This window comes from Cucurbita pepo, chromosome 8 (genome assembly GCF_057944985.1).
Source record: "Cucurbita pepo subsp. pepo isolate OVF chromosome 8, ASM5794498v1, whole genome shotgun sequence".
Classification (NCBI taxonomy): Eukaryota; Viridiplantae; Streptophyta; class Magnoliopsida; order Cucurbitales; family Cucurbitaceae; genus Cucurbita; species Cucurbita pepo.
This window is the reverse complement of record NC_141805.1, coordinates 2,055,220-2,074,587: the sequence shown is the minus strand read 5'-3', so window position 1 is coordinate 2,074,587 and position 19,368 is coordinate 2,055,220. Positions and strand designations below refer to the sequence as shown.

General features: G+C 35.2%; 2 protein-coding genes across 4 annotated transcripts; one reads left to right on the top strand and one right to left on the bottom strand.

Moving 5' to 3' along the window:
- The first annotated feature begins 8,907 nt into the window (after nucleotides 1-8,907).
- Nucleotides 8,908-14,234, top strand: LOC111800267 (phosphate transporter PHO1). The gene is made up of 15 exons (XM_087126164.1): nucleotides 8,908-9,335; nucleotides 10,057-10,137; nucleotides 10,235-10,457; nucleotides 10,882-11,224; nucleotides 11,334-11,382; nucleotides 11,475-11,546; nucleotides 11,704-11,833; nucleotides 12,152-12,272; nucleotides 12,363-12,612; nucleotides 12,709-12,813; nucleotides 12,893-12,937; nucleotides 13,026-13,178; nucleotides 13,265-13,543; nucleotides 13,630-13,775; nucleotides 13,881-14,234. Exons 1-15 carry the CDS (start codon nucleotides 9,105-9,107, stop codon nucleotides 13,969-13,971), a joined length of 2,319 nt encoding a protein of 772 aa, XP_086982290.1. The 5' UTR covers nucleotides 8,908-9,104; the 3' UTR covers nucleotides 13,972-14,234.
- On the bottom strand, nucleotides 12,819-18,968 carry LOC111785024 (long-chain-alcohol oxidase FAO1). 3 transcript variants are annotated; one of them, XM_087126165.1, is made up of 4 exons: nucleotides 18,705-18,968; nucleotides 18,340-18,612; nucleotides 15,062-16,791; nucleotides 12,819-13,550 (listed from the first exon to the last, which is right to left on the bottom strand). In XM_087126165.1, exons 1-4 carry the CDS (start codon nucleotides 18,921-18,923, stop codon nucleotides 13,538-13,540), a joined length of 2,235 nt encoding a protein of 744 aa, XP_086982291.1. In that variant the 5' UTR covers nucleotides 18,924-18,968; the 3' UTR covers nucleotides 12,819-13,537. The 3 variants fall into 3 exon arrangements, with proteins under 3 accessions (XP_086982291.1, XP_086982292.1, XP_023521274.2); XM_087126166.1 differs by having other exon boundaries at nucleotides 12,819-13,534; XM_023665506.2 differs by lacking the exon at nucleotides 12,819-13,550 and having other exon boundaries at nucleotides 15,058-16,791.
- Nucleotides 18,969-19,368: the final 400 nt, after the last annotated feature.

The following is a 19,368-nucleotide window of genomic DNA, read 5'->3' as shown; positions in this document are numbered from 1 at the left end:
ATGTAGCCTAGCTCAACTCAACATAACTTCGACCTAACTCGACCAGCTTAACTTGTCGTGTCGGTTAGATGGCTGACGTGGACTTGGAACGAACTCTTGCATTTGTATGAAGGCCCATAGTTGGGCGTGGTTGGAAGTTGGGCCAATATAGATCACAAGAACACATAGCTCCCCCAAGCCCACGTTTGAAACAATTAATGATTATATAAATAAAAAAAACAAATATTATGATTACATCATGATTACGTAATTATTATGTAAAATAAAAATTATGAAATTGAAAAACTCAAATAATTATATAAATAAGTAGCACCCACGAAAGCTGGAATAAATGAAATGGAATGAACTATTCGGTATCATTACCACCACATCCCAAACCATTGGCTACTCATTCATAACTATATATAAATTAATATATAGTTTTTATTTTTTATATTATTTGCCAATATATATATATATATATAAATTATGGGGCAAAAAAAGCTTTCCTATCCTATAATAGCCCAAACTCACCGCTAGTAGATATTGTTCGCTTTGACTCGTTATGTATCGTCATTAGTCTCACGATTTCAAAATGCATCTACTAGCAAAAGGTTTCTATATAAGTAATCTTTCGTTCTCATCTCCAATTAATGTGAGATCTCACAGTCCACCCCCTACACCGGTGTCTAACTCCGATACATTTGGTAACAACCTAAGCCCATTAGGGTTTTAAAACGCGTCTACGAGAAAGAGATTTCTACACCCTTATAAAAAAATATTTCATACCCCTCTTCAATCGATGTAGAATCTCACACATCATCGGTGATAGCAGTGGACATTTCTCACAAAAAGAATCTTCAATACCAATCATTTCGTGTTTTTGTTGTCCTAAATGAATGAAATAAGTTGATGGGGGGAGAGCCAATGGGACATAGATTCTGTTTGTAAAGAAACAAAGGCAATAATGGTAAATGGAGGAAGTGATTAATAAATACAAGGGGTCACTCAAGAAAAGATTGAGGCATTGGAAATGAGTAGCAAATTGAAAGGCAAGAACATGGGAATGAGTAGCAAATTGAAAGGCAAGAACATGGGAATGAGTAGCAAATTGAAAGGCAAGAACATGGGAATGAGTAGCAAATTGAAAGGCAAGAACATGGGGTTTGTACAAATGGCTCAATAATATCAGTGCATGATCTTTGTTGAGCTAATCAGGTTTGTTTGGCCCTTTGGGATTCCAAAAGCCTTCTATTTGTTGTGTCTCATATTCATCAACAACAACATATCCCTATGCCTATATTGTTCTTTCAAATCTTCCTATCAAAACATATCAAAATGGGTACTAAATTAATTATTAATTTTCATTGGTTTCTCTTTTTGGGTTGAATGCCTAGAAAGCTTCATTAAAAACAAGTCAAATTCGGTTGTTTTCTACCCATTTTTTATAATGGAAATATTTTAATTTTTAATCAAATTAAATTCTTTTACTTTTTCGGATTTCAAAAATATTTATAAAAGTTAATGTAAATAATAAAAAGAAAACATAGGTGAAGTCATGTTGTTAAGTGCAACTTATTGCTAGTTTGAATTAGTCAAAATATTCTAATAAAAAAAATATATCCAGCCATATCACTGCAGGGACAGGTTATGAAATTGTAACGACCCTAAATTTCCACATACTCAGAGTCGCTACTAACGTCTCATGCTCATCTATAATGCGGAAATATAACTCTTACATGAACATAGTTGATAACGTAAACTTCAAAAAAAAATGTTTAAAACAACTTCTTCTTCGGAAAACACAGCCATGGTCTTACGTGTTTAAATATGAAATACTGAAATTTAGAGAAAACAAAAACAAATACAAAATAATTTAAAACAATGAAATGCAAAACAACTTATTCTAACTTAAGACTAGAAATTTAAATATGAATCTACCCTATGCACGTGCCACAGTCTCTGCTCGCGATGCCGCTGTCCTCCGTACAAGTGCGCCTTGCCTTTACCTAAAAAATGATGTGGCACACGACCTGAGTATTTCAAAGAATACTTAGTAAGTGGCCCCACTATAGGGGCCATGCAAATGCAAACACATGCAATCATGATTTAGGGACCTATCTCTAATCATCTTAGGGGTGGCCTCCAGTCTCGGACAAATTGGATGTATAGTACTTCCCTACACACGACTCACACGTGCGAGTGTGAGTCCCCAGGGCGCTCGCACACCCCCTGGACCCTCTGGTCAAGCTAATCTGTAGCGACGTCCGGAGGTCAGCGGAACCCCATAGTGTCATGCGCCTCATGAACACCCTCATCTGTGTGCTTTCGCACCTGTGAGCATTCACGCTCATCATAAGGTGCGCGTCCGCACTCATCATCTCTAGGGGAAGTAGCCCTATGCTTATGAACATACAAAATGCATGAGGTCCCTCTAGATCCATCGTAATGTCTCTTCTGACACAACCCTCTAGTCTCATCTCTTTGTTACTCTAGGTAACTCATACTCGTGGATATTTATATTAATATCATTTTCATGCTCTTAGGGTTGTGTCCTACGTCGATCTAACGACATGATGCAATATGGCACTCATCATCATCTAGCATGCTCAATATAGAAAACATCATCATATTAAGGTAACAATCATGCAATCATCATGCTCATCATAATGCCACAACGTGGGTCAAACATATCAAGCGTCACTCAACAAAATATGTATATACCGCACATATCATCAAGCATCATAATCCACACATCATCATAACTCATACAATTATTTAGCCTATCCTATAGTAAGGCCACTTACCTGGTTGGCCTTTGCCGAAGTATTCCCTAATTTAATTAACATAAGCTCCCGTTCCTCGAGAGCTGCTGCAAAGGTTGCTAAGGTTTGATTCTTATCGCATCGTTCGTCACCTTTTGTTAATATTTCACATTTTAATTAATAATCCAACCAACAGTATAAAATACCTAAACGGCCTCAATAAAAATTGAGTTTCATGTTTTCATTGTTTCTAAATTATATAGAATAATAAAACTTAAAACTTAAATTAAAGATATGTCAATATTATTAATATTTCAAGCGGTTTGGATAGTTCAACATTTAATTTTATATCATATATATACAAATATAATAATTTCTCATATCTTCCATTCTCATTCTCTAACTTTATGTTATATTTTAATTCTGTTTACACAGTACGTTCTCATATCTTCCATTCTCATTCTCTAACTTTATGTTATATTTTAATTCTGTTTAACCTCAACAGTACTTGCCATTTTCAAACAGTTCTAATTTTCTTTTCTTTCCTAAAATTTCTCTTTTGTTTTTTTTTTTCTTTTAACTCTAATTGTTTTAAGCCGTTCAATTCTACCTCCCTATCTGGTTATTTTAAGCAATTTAAATCTAACTCTTTTAATCAATTTCTTCAATGAGTTTAATTCTATAATTCTTTTATTAGTTTAATCAATTTCTTCAATGAGTTTAATTGTATAATTCTTTTATTAGTTTCTTCCCAGAAGTTTAACTCTACTCCCATATCTAAATCATCTAAATCGTTTAATTCTCTAAATAGTCTTATCATCTAAATCGTTTAATTCTCTAAATAGTCTACTCCCATATCTAAATCGTTTAATTCAATTCTGTTCAGCAATTTATTCTATTCTCACATATATTATATATTTTTTTTTTGCTTTACTATTTCCAAATCTAATCTTCTCCTCCTTACCTGTATTGTTTTTATCTTCTTCTCTTCCCATGTATTGTTTTTATTATTATTATTATTTGATCTGTTTTACTAATCTTCCCCTCTCTCTTTCTGTCTTTTTTTTTTCCTATTTTCCAAATCTTCATTTTTTTTTATTTGGATATGTTTTCCGATCTTCCTTCCTGTTTTCCAAATCTTCATTTTTTTTTTTTATTTGGATATGTTTTACAGATCTTCCTTTTCCCTATCTTCATCTCTTTTTTCTTATCTATCTATTTTTTTTCGTGACCAGGACTCTTCATAGATAGATAATTTCTAATTCAGATCATTTCAACCGTTAATTTCTAAATTTCTAACCCAGATCTAAATAATTGCTAATATCCTTCTTAAAAGGAAAAAGTAAAACTACTAACCTGAAATGACATCTATCTTCATTCATCTGCCTACCATCTCTCCATTATCTGCCTTCTTCTGATCTCTCCATTATTGTCTAACCATCTATCTGTCATTATTGTCTTCTCCATCATATGCATTTGTTTCCTCCAGACAATATTTTTTTTCTGTTTCTGTTTTGTTTGATGAAGTATTGATACAGGATGAGAGAGGTATTTTAGGGGAGGGGATGAGAGATTGAAGGAGAGGTGGGCAGTTTTTTTTTTTTTTTTTTTTCCTTATTTTGTTATTTTTATTTTAAGATATATATATATATATATATATATATATATATATGTTAAACCATCTTCTCTATTTTGTTATTTTTATTCTAATACATATATATTAAACCTAGCGGGGCTAGTTGGATCTGCAGGTGCATTCATTATTAGTTATAGAATATATTTTAGATATTAGTAATCCGTTAATATTTTTCTATTTTTATGATTTGATTGGTAGTATATTTTATTTTATTCTCATAGTTAGCTTATATTTTTTTTTATTGGTAGGTATGAGTTGATATCTTTTATATTTATTTAAACGTCCCGTATATCAGGAAGATTGAACCATCGATCCCAATTCTATTTACTCATTTTAATTTATATTTCGTTGAATAATAATATTTTCAGATCTATTCACACTTTTGAGGATAGATATTATGTCAAAGTTTAATTTTTAAAAATAAAAAAGCTAAAATCTAAATAATATATCTTTTCGTCTAAAAAAATTGGGTTGGATTGATTTTTCTTTTAAAAAATATTTAAATTTTATGAGATTTTAGTTATTAATGTAACATGTATTATAGATAATAACCCAACCAAAAAACAGAGAGTTGAATTAGAGAGTTGAATTACTGAGAAGTTTAAAAAAAATTTGACATAAAATTATAAAGATAAATAATAAATACAATAATATTTATAAAATAGAAAATAAAACAAAAATAGAGATTGAAATTCAAATTATATTTATTTTGTAGAACTTTCATACTTTAAAACGTTTTAAATCTCAATTAAAAAAAAAACAATAAAAAAAGTATATATATTATTTGAATTTTAAAAAGTAGATAATAAAACAAGTAAAGTCGCTATCTTTGACATGGGAAAGGGATATTATTATTTAATTTAGTAATTTAAATGAATTAAACCAAACATACTTCTCCAGCTTTGATTGTAAAGAAATATTATATATAATTGGGAATCTGAAACAGACATAAATTAACCTAAGATTATGGTCTTGTGGTCTTGCTGTAAAGTTGATGGAGATGACTCTGAAAGGGAAACTTACCTAATTAATTCATTTTTTAAATAAATTCCTTACCCTCTCCATTTTGACTGTTTATTTAAGTCAAATACTATTTATTATTCTCTCTCTAACACATATTAATAAATTATTTTATTTTCTCAAAAATAAAATAATAAAAAAAAAAAGCCCGGATTCAACTCAATTATTTGAATGGTAATTTTTTTCAATTTAATTAATTCTTTTTTTTATTTGAGTTGTTCAGATCTTAATATTTATTTATTTTCAAATATTGTATTAATATTACAACTTAATTTCAATATATATTTTCAAATTTACATTTTATAAATTTTATTTTTAAAAGTTGTTCGGAGAATAAATAATTGAAAAATATCGATGAAATTAGATAAAATTATAAAAAACTTATCTTTTAAAGACTTTAAATTTTATTTTTAAAAGTTGTTGAAAAATAAATAATCGAAAGATATTGGTGAAATTAAATAAAATTGTAATTATTTTTTTAAAAATAATTAATAAATTCGAATGGGGTCAACCTCTTTATTGGTACACTATGGTTTTGATTTGGAAAGATTGTTAGGGATTGGGCCAACAAATCCAAATGGGGCCACCATCTGATAAGGCTAACAAATTCAAATGGGGCCAGCTTCTCATAGGGTCGACAAATTCGAATGGGGCTAGCGTCTTTGCTGGTACAACGAGCTAATAAATCTAAATGGGGCCCAACTGATAGGGTCAACAAATTTGATTGGGAGCCAATGGGGCCCAGCTTCTTCACTAGCACACCGCGTTTTAAAAGATTGATAGGAAAAAGTTGCTAGCGAATGGGGCACGCCGTGTTTCAAAAGATTGATAGGAAAAGGTTCCCCTCAAACCAATGAGAGATTTCACAAAAAGAAACCGAGCTAGCGGCCAATAAATTCGATTGGGGGCCAGCGCCTTCGCTAGCAACTTGTGGGATCTCAGAAAAAAATTAAATCTGTAGTCAAATGCTCTACCATTGAGCTATAAACCCAATTTTGTTAAATGTTCCCAATTCGAGAGAACTCTCCTCAGCACAACGATACAAGTTTTTGTTGAAGCAAGAACCCTTGAATCAAAGTAATTAACACCTCCTCATACGAAATTTGTATCAACCGAGAGATAAGGCTAGAATTAGATTATCTCTTATGATCGAAGATCTAGAAGCAAGATTTGGAAACCTTATTTTAAGTTGAGTCACTCCACAATCGAACTTGATCAAAGCTTGATTGAATGACTCGGGTGCAAATCTATCACAAGAATTGCTTGAAACTTAGAAATGACAAATATGATGCTCGAATTTCTAAGGGAAACGTCTCAATTTGAGATCTAAATTACATTCATCCACAAATCTAAATTTTACCTAACATGGGTATTTATAGTCTCTCTTGTGGTCGAAATTTATTCCCAATCCCCTCTAATCTCCACAAAAGAATAAGTCAAATTGACTGAGCTGTTTGCGTGTAGGTTTGAATTCTGTTGTTGACATATTTGAATCGACATTTTTTTTAATCTTCCTGTCAATAGGTCCATTTGGAACACCGTGATTCTTATCACTCACGAACCAACTCAATTCATATATATATTTTTTTAAATTGAGTCGATAATGAAACCAAAATTGAGTTGAGGAGAAATTTGAGACCCACTAAGCAATGCAATAGCAGCTTTTTGTAATGTAGATAGTGGAATACACCAATTTGTTAGACCAAATCCCTAAATTAATCCAATTCTCAAAATTAAAGTTAAACCAAACAAAGCTTAATTGAGTAGCAGCAGCAGTAGTAGTAGTGGAGGATGCATTATATTTTTCATTGGTTACTCTAAAAGTTCATTTTCAAATGGAAATATGACAAAGAAACAAGCCTTCCCCTCCAACTCTTTCTTTATTCCTTTAAAAACATTAAGAATTTTAGGTCAAACTTTCTCGATCTCGAACCCTTTTTACTCTATATCCCATTTCTTTCCCAACTTTTCGATCAAAACTATGCTTCTTCAACGCTGTCTTATTCACAAAACGTACAATTTTCAAGAATATAACTAAAATGTAACTAGATTGAGAGATCCCACATCGGAACGAACCATTCTTTATAAGGGTTATAAGGGACGAGGAAAGCCCAAAAAGGACAGTATCTAAATACTTCATGGCTTGAGAAATACGAGGCAACAAATAGTTGGAAGGCATATGTGTTTTTGGTGTGTTGGTGACAAATGTTCGAGTCACTTTCGAGACCCAATTTGAAAGAGTACAATTCGTAGTTGTCCGTGTTGTGATTCATGATTCTGATCCCAACAAAGATGATTCCTCCAATTGCATGCATTTCTACTTCAAGATTCTCATCCACTTCAACCCTACACTCAATACCCACCTTTGTTTTTTTCCTCTCAATATCCTCTTATCCCAATACATTATTCTTTAGGGCACCCCTTCCTTTTAAGGGTTACTTTACTCCAACTTGGTACCCCTATTTCCTTTTTTAATTATACTCATGATTCTCTATATACCCAATTAGATACTCTTTTTTAGGTTGACAACGATACGTAATAGATTAAAACAGACAATATCTATTAGCGATGAGCTTAAATTGTTACAAATGGTATCATAGCTGAACACTGGACCGTGTGACAGCGAGGACACTGGATTCCTTACAAGGGTGTGGAAACATTAAAACCATAAGGCTGATGATGATATGTAACAGATCAAAACGGACAATATCTGCTAGCAATGGGTTTGAACTGTTATAAGTGGTACGATGTTTATTACGAGATCTCGGATTTATTGTATCTATGAAATTATTTTTTAAATAAAAATAAAAAAAGAAAAGAGAGAAAGGTGTGTTTGGAGGGTTAGTGGGTGGACACAAAAAGAGAGCATGGTTCCAACGTCATGCACACTCACAAACAAAAAGTTGGCTCAAGAGCACACCGCCCACAGTAACACCCTTCAAATCTTTTTTAATTTTAATATTTAATTTTAATATTTATATTTCCCGATAAATCTTAAATTCAAGAACTAGCTCGAGATTAAGGAGATACGAGCTCATTATTTGTAGTGTGAATCGTCGGGAAACCAGAATATTTTTATATTCATATTTAACATCTATTTTAATAAATTAAATATTTATAATTTTATGTAATTTAAATGGTAAGTTATTTTGATAAAATTTTAAAAATTGAAAAGTAAAGCAATTAAATTTTAAATTCTTCCCTATTGAATTCACATTATATAATAATTAATAATTAATTAGAACATACACGTCATATAAATAATTAAAATCTCATACAATTTAAATATCAAATATAATTTTTTTAAATTTTTATAATAATTTTAAAAACAGGGTAAGATTGGGTTGAAAACCCTGTTTTTGAGTTAGTTTCGTAATAATTTAATTAGAGCGGAAGTGTGTGATACTTATCTAGAAGTTTGGGCAGCTCAATCAGGTAAGATTTGATATTTTCGAATTCTGTCTGTAACTCACTATAGGCTCGAGAAAGAAAGAGAAGAAGGAAAAGGACTGAATAGCGGAACTCCCGAGCATTTGAGGATCTCAGATGTGTTGATATCAATGGCGACTCATTATTTCGATGAATGATTTCTTTGGACGTATGCTCGATAACGTTCCTTTTCTCTCTCTAAAAGGCAGTATATAAGGGAAGGCTCTCCATTTCCACAAAATCTCTGTAAACGACGGAGAGAGGTTTGAAGAAAAATGGTGAAATTCTCGAAGGAATTGGAAGCTCAACTGATTCCTGAATGGAAAGATGCGTTCGTCAATTACTGGCACCTCAAGAAGCTCGTTAAGAGAGTCAAGCTCTCTAGAACCCCTGTTCCTCCTCCTCCTTCTTCCTCCGCCGCCTCAATTTTTTCATCTCTCGCCGCCCACTTCCCCCTCCGCCTCCTCCGCCGCCGCCGTCCCCTTGACGCCGATCACCTCTCTCAGGTACACCCCCATCAATGTCGTTTATGGCCTCTACCGTGTGTCGTTTTGATGCCAACTTGTTCGTCGCTTTCGACATAGAATCTAGTGTGAAATGAGAGATGGGGTTTTTCCGGTTGAATTTGAGTATTGATTTTCAATCCATGCAAAAATAAATAGAGAATTTTGCACCGTTTTTTCAATCTCTGTTATCGTTTTCAATCCCTGCAAAAACAAATAGAGAATTTTGAGCCGTTTTTCAATTCCTCCAAAAAAAAAAAAAAAATTGCACTTTTTTTTCAATTCCTGCCAAAATGAATATAAACTGTTTTCAATTCCTGCCGAAATGAATAGAGAATTTTGCACAGTTTTTCAATTCTGGTAAAAGTAAATAGAGAATTTTGGACAGTTTTTTAATTCCTGTAAAAATAAATAGAAAATTTTGCCGGATTTTTCAATTTTTGCAAAAATAAATAGAGAATTTTGTACCAGTTTTGAATCCCTGAAAAATAGATAGAGAATTCTAGAATGAACCAAAAACGAGGCAAGATTAGTGCAAGAAATAAGGGAAAAAAGGCAGTTTTGTTAGAAAAAATGTTAAAAAAATGACGTTAGGGAGTAAGAAGAATAGGGATGGCATGCAATTTGGCGGTATTGGAGGAAATGGGTTTGGCTAAGGAAAATCAAATCAACACTCTTCTTATTGCTTACTCAATCACCAAGCTTTCCTTTTCCATAATTTCAGGTCAAAAAGAGTGAAGATGGCATCGACGTTAACGAAGATCGCGAAACCGAGCTTTCCCAGTTCTTCTCCGAAGAAGACGAGGTACAGTAATGAATGTCTTATTTATTGAGTTACGCTTCGATTTATTATTTTATTTTATTTATTTATTATTATTATTATTATTATTATTTTTTTATAGGTGAAGATGTTTTTCGAGACATTGGACGAAGAATTGGATAAAGTGAACGAGTTTTATGGGAGTAGAGAGAGTGAGTTTGTGGAGAGAGGGGACAGTCTTAGAGAGCAGCTTGGAATTTTGCTTGAATTCAAACGGATTCTTGAACATCGCCGCCGTAAAACTTCGCCGGCCGGCGGCTTTTCCCGGTCGTCCTCTTTTTCTCCTCGCCACTCCAATTTTTCTGGTAACCTCAAATTCTTTCCCATTATTTCCCTGGTTGACACGTGGCGCTTTATGATTGCATGGCTGAATATTACACCAAATTTTATGACAATTTTTGTTACCTTAAATTATCTTGTTTTTTGGTTTTATTTTAATTTTAGTTCATATTGAATCTCACAACCATCTCTAATTTTTACCAAATTAGGAACGAGATAAAATAGTTATAATCGAGACAAATTACCCATTTGACCTTAATTAAGTTTCTGTTCGGTTCTCGAAATTTCAAAAGTAACCTTCTATAAAACGAAGAATAAGTGTAGATTCGAATAGCCGATCTCTGTTCTTTTCCGAATTCGGGTGGTTTGATTCTTAATTCATTTCTAAATTTTTAAAAATTTAGAGATTAAATAAAAACATGGGGTTTGACCGATTAATGTTGAATATAGAGAACTCGGAATCAAACGAAGCGTCAGCGGAAGTATCGGAGACGGATGAAGCAATCGCTGCATTGGAGAGGCACGGGGTCACGTTCATTAACGCCGCGGTGAGAGGAAAGACGAAGAAAGGAAATAAGCCGAAGATGGCGTTGCGAGTCGACATTCCAGCCACCACTCCGTCGAGGACCATCTCCGCCGTCATGGGGATGCTGTGGGAGGACCTCATCAACAATCCGAACAAGGATGCCTCCGGCGACTCGATCAGCCGGAAGAAGATCCAGTGGTCGGAGAAGATGCTTCGAGGCGCCTTTGTTGAGCTCTACAAAGGCCTCGGCCTCCTCAAAACCTTCAGGTAATACTTTAATAATCCAAAATAAAATATTAATTAATTAATTAATTAATTAATTAATTTAAAATTTAGATATATTTTTAAAACAAAATTACAAATTTATCCATGGCAGTTCATTGAATATGAAAGCGTTCGTAAAGATTTTGAAGAAATTCGACAAGGTGACAAAACATTAATTATTCAATACCATCTTACGTTAATTCTTTAATTGGTTACTAAATTTTATTAACATTAATGTATTTCGAGGAAACAGGTGGCAAACCAGAAGGCGTCAACTACATACCTTCAACAGGTGAAAAGGTCGCCATTTATCAGCTCCGATAAGGTAACAAAGTTATTATTAATTTTATTATTAATTTTAAAAAATATATATTTACATACGACAATGATTTCCTGTCTGGAATGCATGACAGGACATTATTATATAAAAATATTAAAGAAAATGTTATATTAATATGAAAAATGGTTTGTGTAATATGAAGGTGGTAAGGCTAATGGACGAAGTGGAATCCATATTCACAAAGCACTTCGCCAACAATGACAGGAAAAAGGCAATGAAATATTTGAGGCCTCAGCAGCCTAAAGATTCCCACATGACCACCTTCTTTGTTGGTAATTTTTCTATTATTAATCTCTACGACCCGATTTTAAGCACTTGAAAAACTATACGGTCATGCCCATTTGTTCGTGTGGAAATCTGCCCTGAACGGGACGGAGAATTCCCGTTTAAACGAACAATGAGGAGGCTAAACAGAGTCGGGAACAGAGATTGTATTTTCTGTCCCTAACCCCGTCTCGTTGATATCTCTAATGAGCATATAGCTCAACGATAGAGGTTGAATTGTAAAAACCTTTAAAATACGAGAAATTAAAGTTAAGGAAATTTGGAACCAAAGTTATGATTTTTGTTGGTTGGTTGGTTGGTTTCAGGTTTGTTTACGGGTTGCTTTGTGTCGTTGTTTATTGTATACGCAATTTTGGCGCATTTGTCTGGTGTCTTCTCTCGAACAAATGAAGTTTCTTACATGGATGCTGTTTATCCTGTTTTCAGGTAACTTTCTAATTTACCCCTCTTCTTATTTTTACCTCAATTACTGATCCTTTTTACTTATTTTTACCTCAATTATTGTTGTTGTTGTAGCATGTTTGCGTTGCTAAGCTTGCACATGTTCGTGTATGGGTGCAATTTGTTCACGTGGAAACATGCAAGGATCAATTACAACTTCATTTTTGAGTTTCAATCGAGTACTGCGCTCAAATATCGTGATGCTTTCCTTGTATGCACCATCACCATGACAGCTGTGGTCGGAGCTTTAGTCATTCACTTAATTCTAGGACTCACTCGCTTCTCATCTGTCCAAGTTGATTCCATTCCCGGGCTTCTTCTACTTGTTAGTTCTTTGATACCTTAAGCCACGACGTATCAATTTCTCACATGGGTTTGGTTTTTAGACGACTCGGGTGATGATTTGAGCTTCCTTTTGCAGATTTTTCTCGTCCTACTTGTATGCCCGTTGGATATATTCTACCGACCGACACGCTATTACTTTCTTCGCGTGTTTCGTAACATAATTTTCTCTCCTTTTTACAAGGTATGTTTCACACTACAACATGGCATTGCCTTGTAAGTTGTGGTTTGGTTATAACTTTGAAATGAGCTGTTTTTTTCAGGTTTTGTTCGTTGACTCTTTCTTGGCAGACCAACTTACAAGCCAGGTAAATGACATGTGTATATACTCACATTGTGTTAAAACTTACTGTTGCAGTAACTTCTTGATCACTTTTGACTTGTTTATGTTGAAAGATCACTCTGCTGAGACTCATGGAATCCGCTACCTGCTACTTCTTTGCGGGTTCCTTCGGAATGCGTCGAGGCGATGTCTGCAAATCCGGGACGTTGTACTGGGAGTTGGCTTACCTCATTTCATTTTTGCCATACTATTGGCGTGCAATGCAGGTGATCTCCGAACTTCTATCGATTCTTTTATACAAAATCGATAATTCGACATACTCGAACTGACCATGTGATCTACTGCGTTCAAGTGTGCAAGAAGATGGTTTGATGACAATGATTTGGACCATTTGGCTAACATGGGTAAGTATGTATCAGCCATGGTGGCAGCCGGGGCTAGGCTTACGTATTCTCGACAAGACACTCGCCTCTGGTTCGTAATTGTATTAGTCACATCCTTTGTAGCTACGATATATCAGTTGTACTGGGACTTTGCAAAGGATTGGGGAATCCTCAATCCGAAATCTCGAAACCCGTGGCTCCGGGACGAACTCATCTTGAAGAACAAAGGCGTCTACTACCTGTCAATTGTGAGTCCTAACCACAAATGAAATTAGCATTCAAATGCATACTAGCTAAAGGAGCAATGAAAAGTGCTAAATGATATTACTTGCAGGTTCTGAATGTGATCCTAAGAGTTGCTTGGGTCGAGACGGTATTACAGTTGCATAAACTACATATTCGAAACGTCGAGTCAAAAATGCTCGACTTCCTGTTGGCTTCATTGGAGGTTATCCGTCGAGGGCATTGGAATTTCTACAGGTATGATATCATCTATCTTTGAAACAACAGCTTGAAGATTTCGAGCTAGGAGCTAAATCTCAAAATCTTTCATTTTCTCTAGTATAATCCTCTACTGTTTTGCAGATTAGAGAACGAACAGCTAAGCAACATAGGAAAATACAGGGCGGTTAAGACCGTTCCTCTACCGTTCCGTGAGGCCGACTCCGATGGCTAAGACCGATTCAAGAAAGTGCGAGTCTAGTCCCTAACAAAGCTGCTGACCTGAATGAGGGGATGAGGCTAGTCTCATTCATCCTACTATTCCAGTTCACACTTGTTAAGCTACAAAGTGTAATTTCCGACGCATGGTCCCAAGCGATAACACTCTCGCTCGGCTCCTCGACACATTGTAATGTAATCCTATTTTCTCAATTGTAAGGAATCCTTGTTTCTAGTGAAGATTTAGCTGCTCGAGTAGCAGTTGAAACTACGCTAAAATCTACGTGTGTGTTCGTATAGAGTACGTGCTCATAATAACTCCAGAAGATACCCAAGTTAAGACTTAGCTATACAATTGCAACATCATTAGAAACAGAACCATTGTACCTTTGGAGATTGAAAATGAAAACAACTTGAAGGGAGCAGTCTTTCCCATCTTTCCTTTTCTTCTCTCTCATTTATGTTCCCGGTTGTTGGGAGGGAGTCCCACATTGACTAATTTAGGAAATGATCATGGGTTTATAAGTAAAGAATCCTATCTCCATTGGAATGAATGGAGACGCCTTTTGGAGAAGCCCAAAGCAAAACCATGAGAGCTTATGCTCAAAGTAGACAATATCATACCATTGTGGACGTCCTTGATTCTTACATGGTATCAGAGTCATGCCCTTAACTTAGCCATGTCAATAGAATCCTCAAATGTCGAACAAAGAGCCTCGAAGGTGTAGTCAAAAGTGACTCAAGTGTCGAACAAATGGTGTACTTTGTTCGAGTACTCCAGAGAAGGAGTCAAGCCTCGATTAAGGGAAGACTGTTCGAAGGCTCCATAGGCCTAAAGGGAGGCTCTATAGTGTACTTTGTTCGAGGGGAGGATTGTTGGGAGGAGTCCCACATTGGCCTAATTTAGAGAATGATCATGGGTTTATAAGTGAGGAATATACTATCTCCATTGGAATGAGGCGTTTTGGAGAAGCCCAAAGTAATGCCACGTGAGTTTATACTCAAAGTGGACATTATCAATCATTGCGGAGGTACGTGATTCTTTAACACTTTACTCAAACATGAAAGAATATACGATTACAGGCATGAATGTCTAAGGAACTTACTTTCTTAACAAGGCTGCCAATCTGTTTGAGATACAGTAAGCAGTGGATTGGATAGTAATCATGGGATTAACACCAACAGCAGTAGGAAGAACACTAGCATCACAAACAAAGAGCCCTTCAGCTTCCCAGCTCTCTCCATTTTCGTCGACCGCGCCGTCGTTTTCAGAAACTCCCATTTTGCAGCTCCCCATCTGATGAGCTGAGGTATAGATATTCCAGTTTTGTGTCATAGTTAGCGGCCCTCCTTCTACAGATACCATATCCAAAAACTCTTCCACTTCCTCCTTCCCAATCCCTTTACATTCAAGTCTTTGTCCATCACTCCTATGTGTGCCAACTTCAGTAGCTCCAGCAGCTACCAAAATCCTCAATGACTGTCTCAGCCCTGTCTTGAGGTTTTCCTTGTCTTCTTCACTCAAGTTATACCTCACCCTTCCCTCCGATCGCACTACCCCGGAACCTGAATCTCGAACGATCGTTATGAAATGGGCAGTTCTCGAATACTTGAGCATTCGTTTCTTATTGTCAAGTCCAGATATCCAAGGGAACAATATAGCGAATGATCCTGGTCCTAATAGAGGAGTTTCAATGATGGTTTTAGGACTTGAGTTAGTTCCTTCAGAGACAACTTTGTGTACTGATGTGATTATTCCACCTTCATAGGATTTTCCCTTGAACTCTGAATTTGAATCTGGGAAGTATCCCCAAGTCATTAAAACAGGGTGGAGATGAAGATTTCTCCCAATGTGTTTGTTCTTCAGCCCACTTGATATCAACAATGGTGGTGTCAAGAGAGCTCCACAAGCTGAGATGGTTGCTTTGGCTTTGATTTTCAGTTTCTTGGTAATGTTATCACTCCAAACTTTTGCAATGACTCCCAAGCATTTGTTCTTTCTCATACTTCCAGCTCTGTTTCTTTCCAATATCAATCTCTCAGCTTTGCAATTTGTTATGATCACTGCCCCGTGATTCACAGCATCAACGAGCCATGTTGTATCAGTCCCTTGTTTCTCACCCTTTCTACAGCCATAGCCACAGGATCCACAGTAATGAGTGTTTGGGGAATTTCTTGGTACTTTTTCAATTTGAAACCCTAAATTTTCACACCCTTTTCGAAGAACTTGATTCTGAAACCCTTCTTGTTCACAATCCTCTGAAACTCCAATTCTTTTGCACACTGCATCCATGGCGTTTTGATATTCAGAGCTTCCAAAGAATGGAATCTTGTCGCTTTCAACCCATTCCTGCAAAACGGCATTTGGGGTTCTGATGCTTGCTGACCAATTAACGGCGGAGCCACCGCCGACGGTAGAACCAGCCAGAATGAACATTTTCCCATCATTACTAGTTAAAACCCCACCAGCTTCGTACAGTTGATCGAGAGAAGGGCCTTCGAAAGTTGAATAATCAGAAGCAGTGAAATAGTTACCTTTCTCGAGAACCACCACTTTCTGACCGGAACTTGCGAGAATGGCCGCCGCAACGCCGCCGCCGCATCCGGATCCAATAACCACCACATCGCATTCGATGGAAAGGGTGTGATTTTCCTCTCCGATGACTGTGAGACCTTTCTCTAAAAGGGAGTTTTGAAAGGATGATTCTGTTTTGTTGTTGGGTTCTATGATTCCCTTCTGGAGAGGCCTCTCATCGGAGGATTTGGATGGAGTTTCATCAATGGCCGGCCGGTATTTTATGGCTTCCCATGCTGGGTTGTCGCCATTTACATCAACCTGTATCAAATCAACCAAAAAACATTCAATGATTATGTAATTTCGCCGTAAAATAAACAATTTTCTGTCTAATTATTTCAATCCTCAACCCAGAAAATAAAAGATTATATATATATTGGAAAAATGAATAAATGAAGACTAATTGAATAGCAATAAATGAGTAAATACAAAAGGGAAGATGAAAGTGATGGAAGCAAGAAAATGTACCTTTCTTTCAAGTGTTAAAAAAGATCCAAAAACTTGAATTTCATGAATTAAACAGAAATATATTAAATTAAATGCAAAACTCTTTTTATGAACAAAATAATAAATAAGTATATATGACGTCATATTTCCATATCCTACGTTTCTATTACAAAAAGATAAATAAATAAGCTATGGAAACAAGAAGCCCTTTTTTTTATTTGTCTTTTGGCCCTTCTTTTCTTGCAAAATTACAAAATATGCCCATAGCACGTGCTCTTGCTGCAGGGCAAGGATGGTATGATGTTTGACTTTTGAATTTTAATTTGTCTTTATGCTCTCTTCCATCCATCCAGAATCTTCCGTAATCTTTTGTACAAAAAGGATATACTTTAAAACGTTATTTTTTTTTATTAAATTTCTAAAGTTTTAATTATAAATCTTTTATATAATATATTGTTGACTTATTCAAAGAATTTAATAACACAATAATAAAAATTAAAAACTCTTTTTATTTACATTTATTCTTTATGGTATCATTATGTTCATATAGCTTCATTGGTAGGTTGGGCATTAAATCCATACTTAATACTTAATGAATGTTTCTGTCCGTTAGTATTGATGTTTCCAAATAATGATTTTTGTTCATTATTATTTTTAAAATATGCATTGTTAATTGTTATCTTTGATTTTTAAAAAATAAAAAACAATTAGATAAAAAGATGCTTCCTCGCCCACTTTTGGGTATAAAGTCTCATGACTTTGCTTTGTGCTTTCCAAAAAGTCGATTATAAACTCATGATCATTTCCTAAATTAGGGTGGACTTTCATCATCCAACACCTCCCCTACGGAATACGCTTCCCCTTGATCGAGGCTCAGACTTCTTTTCTCCTGGAGTCCTTTGACGCCTCCCATTAGTCGAGGCTCGACTCCTTTTTCTTTTGGAGTCCTTTGTTCAATATTTGAGGATTTACCAATCTATTAGCATGACTAGACTAAGTTTAGGGTATGACTCTCATACATGTTAGTTGAACACATATTGTCCACCTTCAGTATAAGCTCTAATGACTTTGTTTTGGGGATGTTTTGGGGATGTTTTGGGTTTTCCCCAAAATAACTCATATTGTCCACCCTGAATATAAGTTCTAATGACTTTGTTTTGGGATGTTTTGCGCTTTCCCCAAAATACCTCATAACAATGGAGAGAGTATTCATTGATTATAAACACATGATACCTCATAACAATGGAGAGAGTATTCATTGACTATAAACACATGATTATTCTCTAAATTAGCAGATATGAGACTTTTATCATCCCACCCTTTTCAAATTTAGTAAAAAAAAGGAGCGAGGGGAAGGAGTACCCGAGAAAAGAAGACGTAGAGGGAAAGAATTCTGATGGAAGCAAGAGCAACTCTGATGAACGTGAAAATCTTATTCTTAGACCATCTCTTCAAAGCTTCCTCTCTGTTCTTCAATGGCATAGCCGAGAAATTGCAAACAAAAGGCCATTTCTCGCAGAAACAAAGCGATCCACAAAGCAACAATGTTCCTAACCTCGTAGCCAGAAGCCACATCACTATCCTTATCAATATCACTATTTCAATTAATCCGATCTTCGTTATCATCTCTGCAACCTAATTTTTAATTTCCACAAACAGAACTCGAAATCAAAATCGACCTAAAATTAATGAAGAACACAAAGAACTCGATCCGTTAATCAACGCACCTCATCCGGAATCGGAGATCTCGAACCGGATGCTGCATAAAACGCCTCGACAGAAGCGATATCAGAAGCATTCGTTTCACCTTGTGAATCGAACGGCAGAGAAGGAAGAACAGTGTCGCAGATGGCGGTTATTGATTCCATCTCCGCCGCAGAGAAGCCATGGGTGAACTTGTTGCTCCTTGTTCCTCTCAACAAAGGATGGCACTCCGATCTCCTCATCGTCGTCTATCTGCAAAGTAGCTTAGAGTGCCTCTGCCTGAAGACGTGAACTCTCAATATATAGGGACGGTTCGGATTCCATTCCATCATCTCATCATGTTTAGGCTATAGACGGCAGCCTACGTGGACGTTCGTCAAGTTTTAGTCTTTTGACTCTTTTGCCCTCCCACCACAGCACAGCTCTTCCATAACTTGAGAGGTTAAATTACACAATTAGCCTTTAATAATTTTTCTAACTTTTTTTTTTATTATTTAATTGTATTTCTAACTTTCAGCTACATTAATAAATAAAAAATTAAAAATACTTTCAAAAATACCCTTAAAAAAAACACACAATTTAAATTAAAATTCTAGATTAAAAAAAATGGAAAATTTTAAATATTTTTCCAATGAAAAAATACAAATTTTTAAAACATGTTACTTGTCAAACGTCTTTCTATTTCGG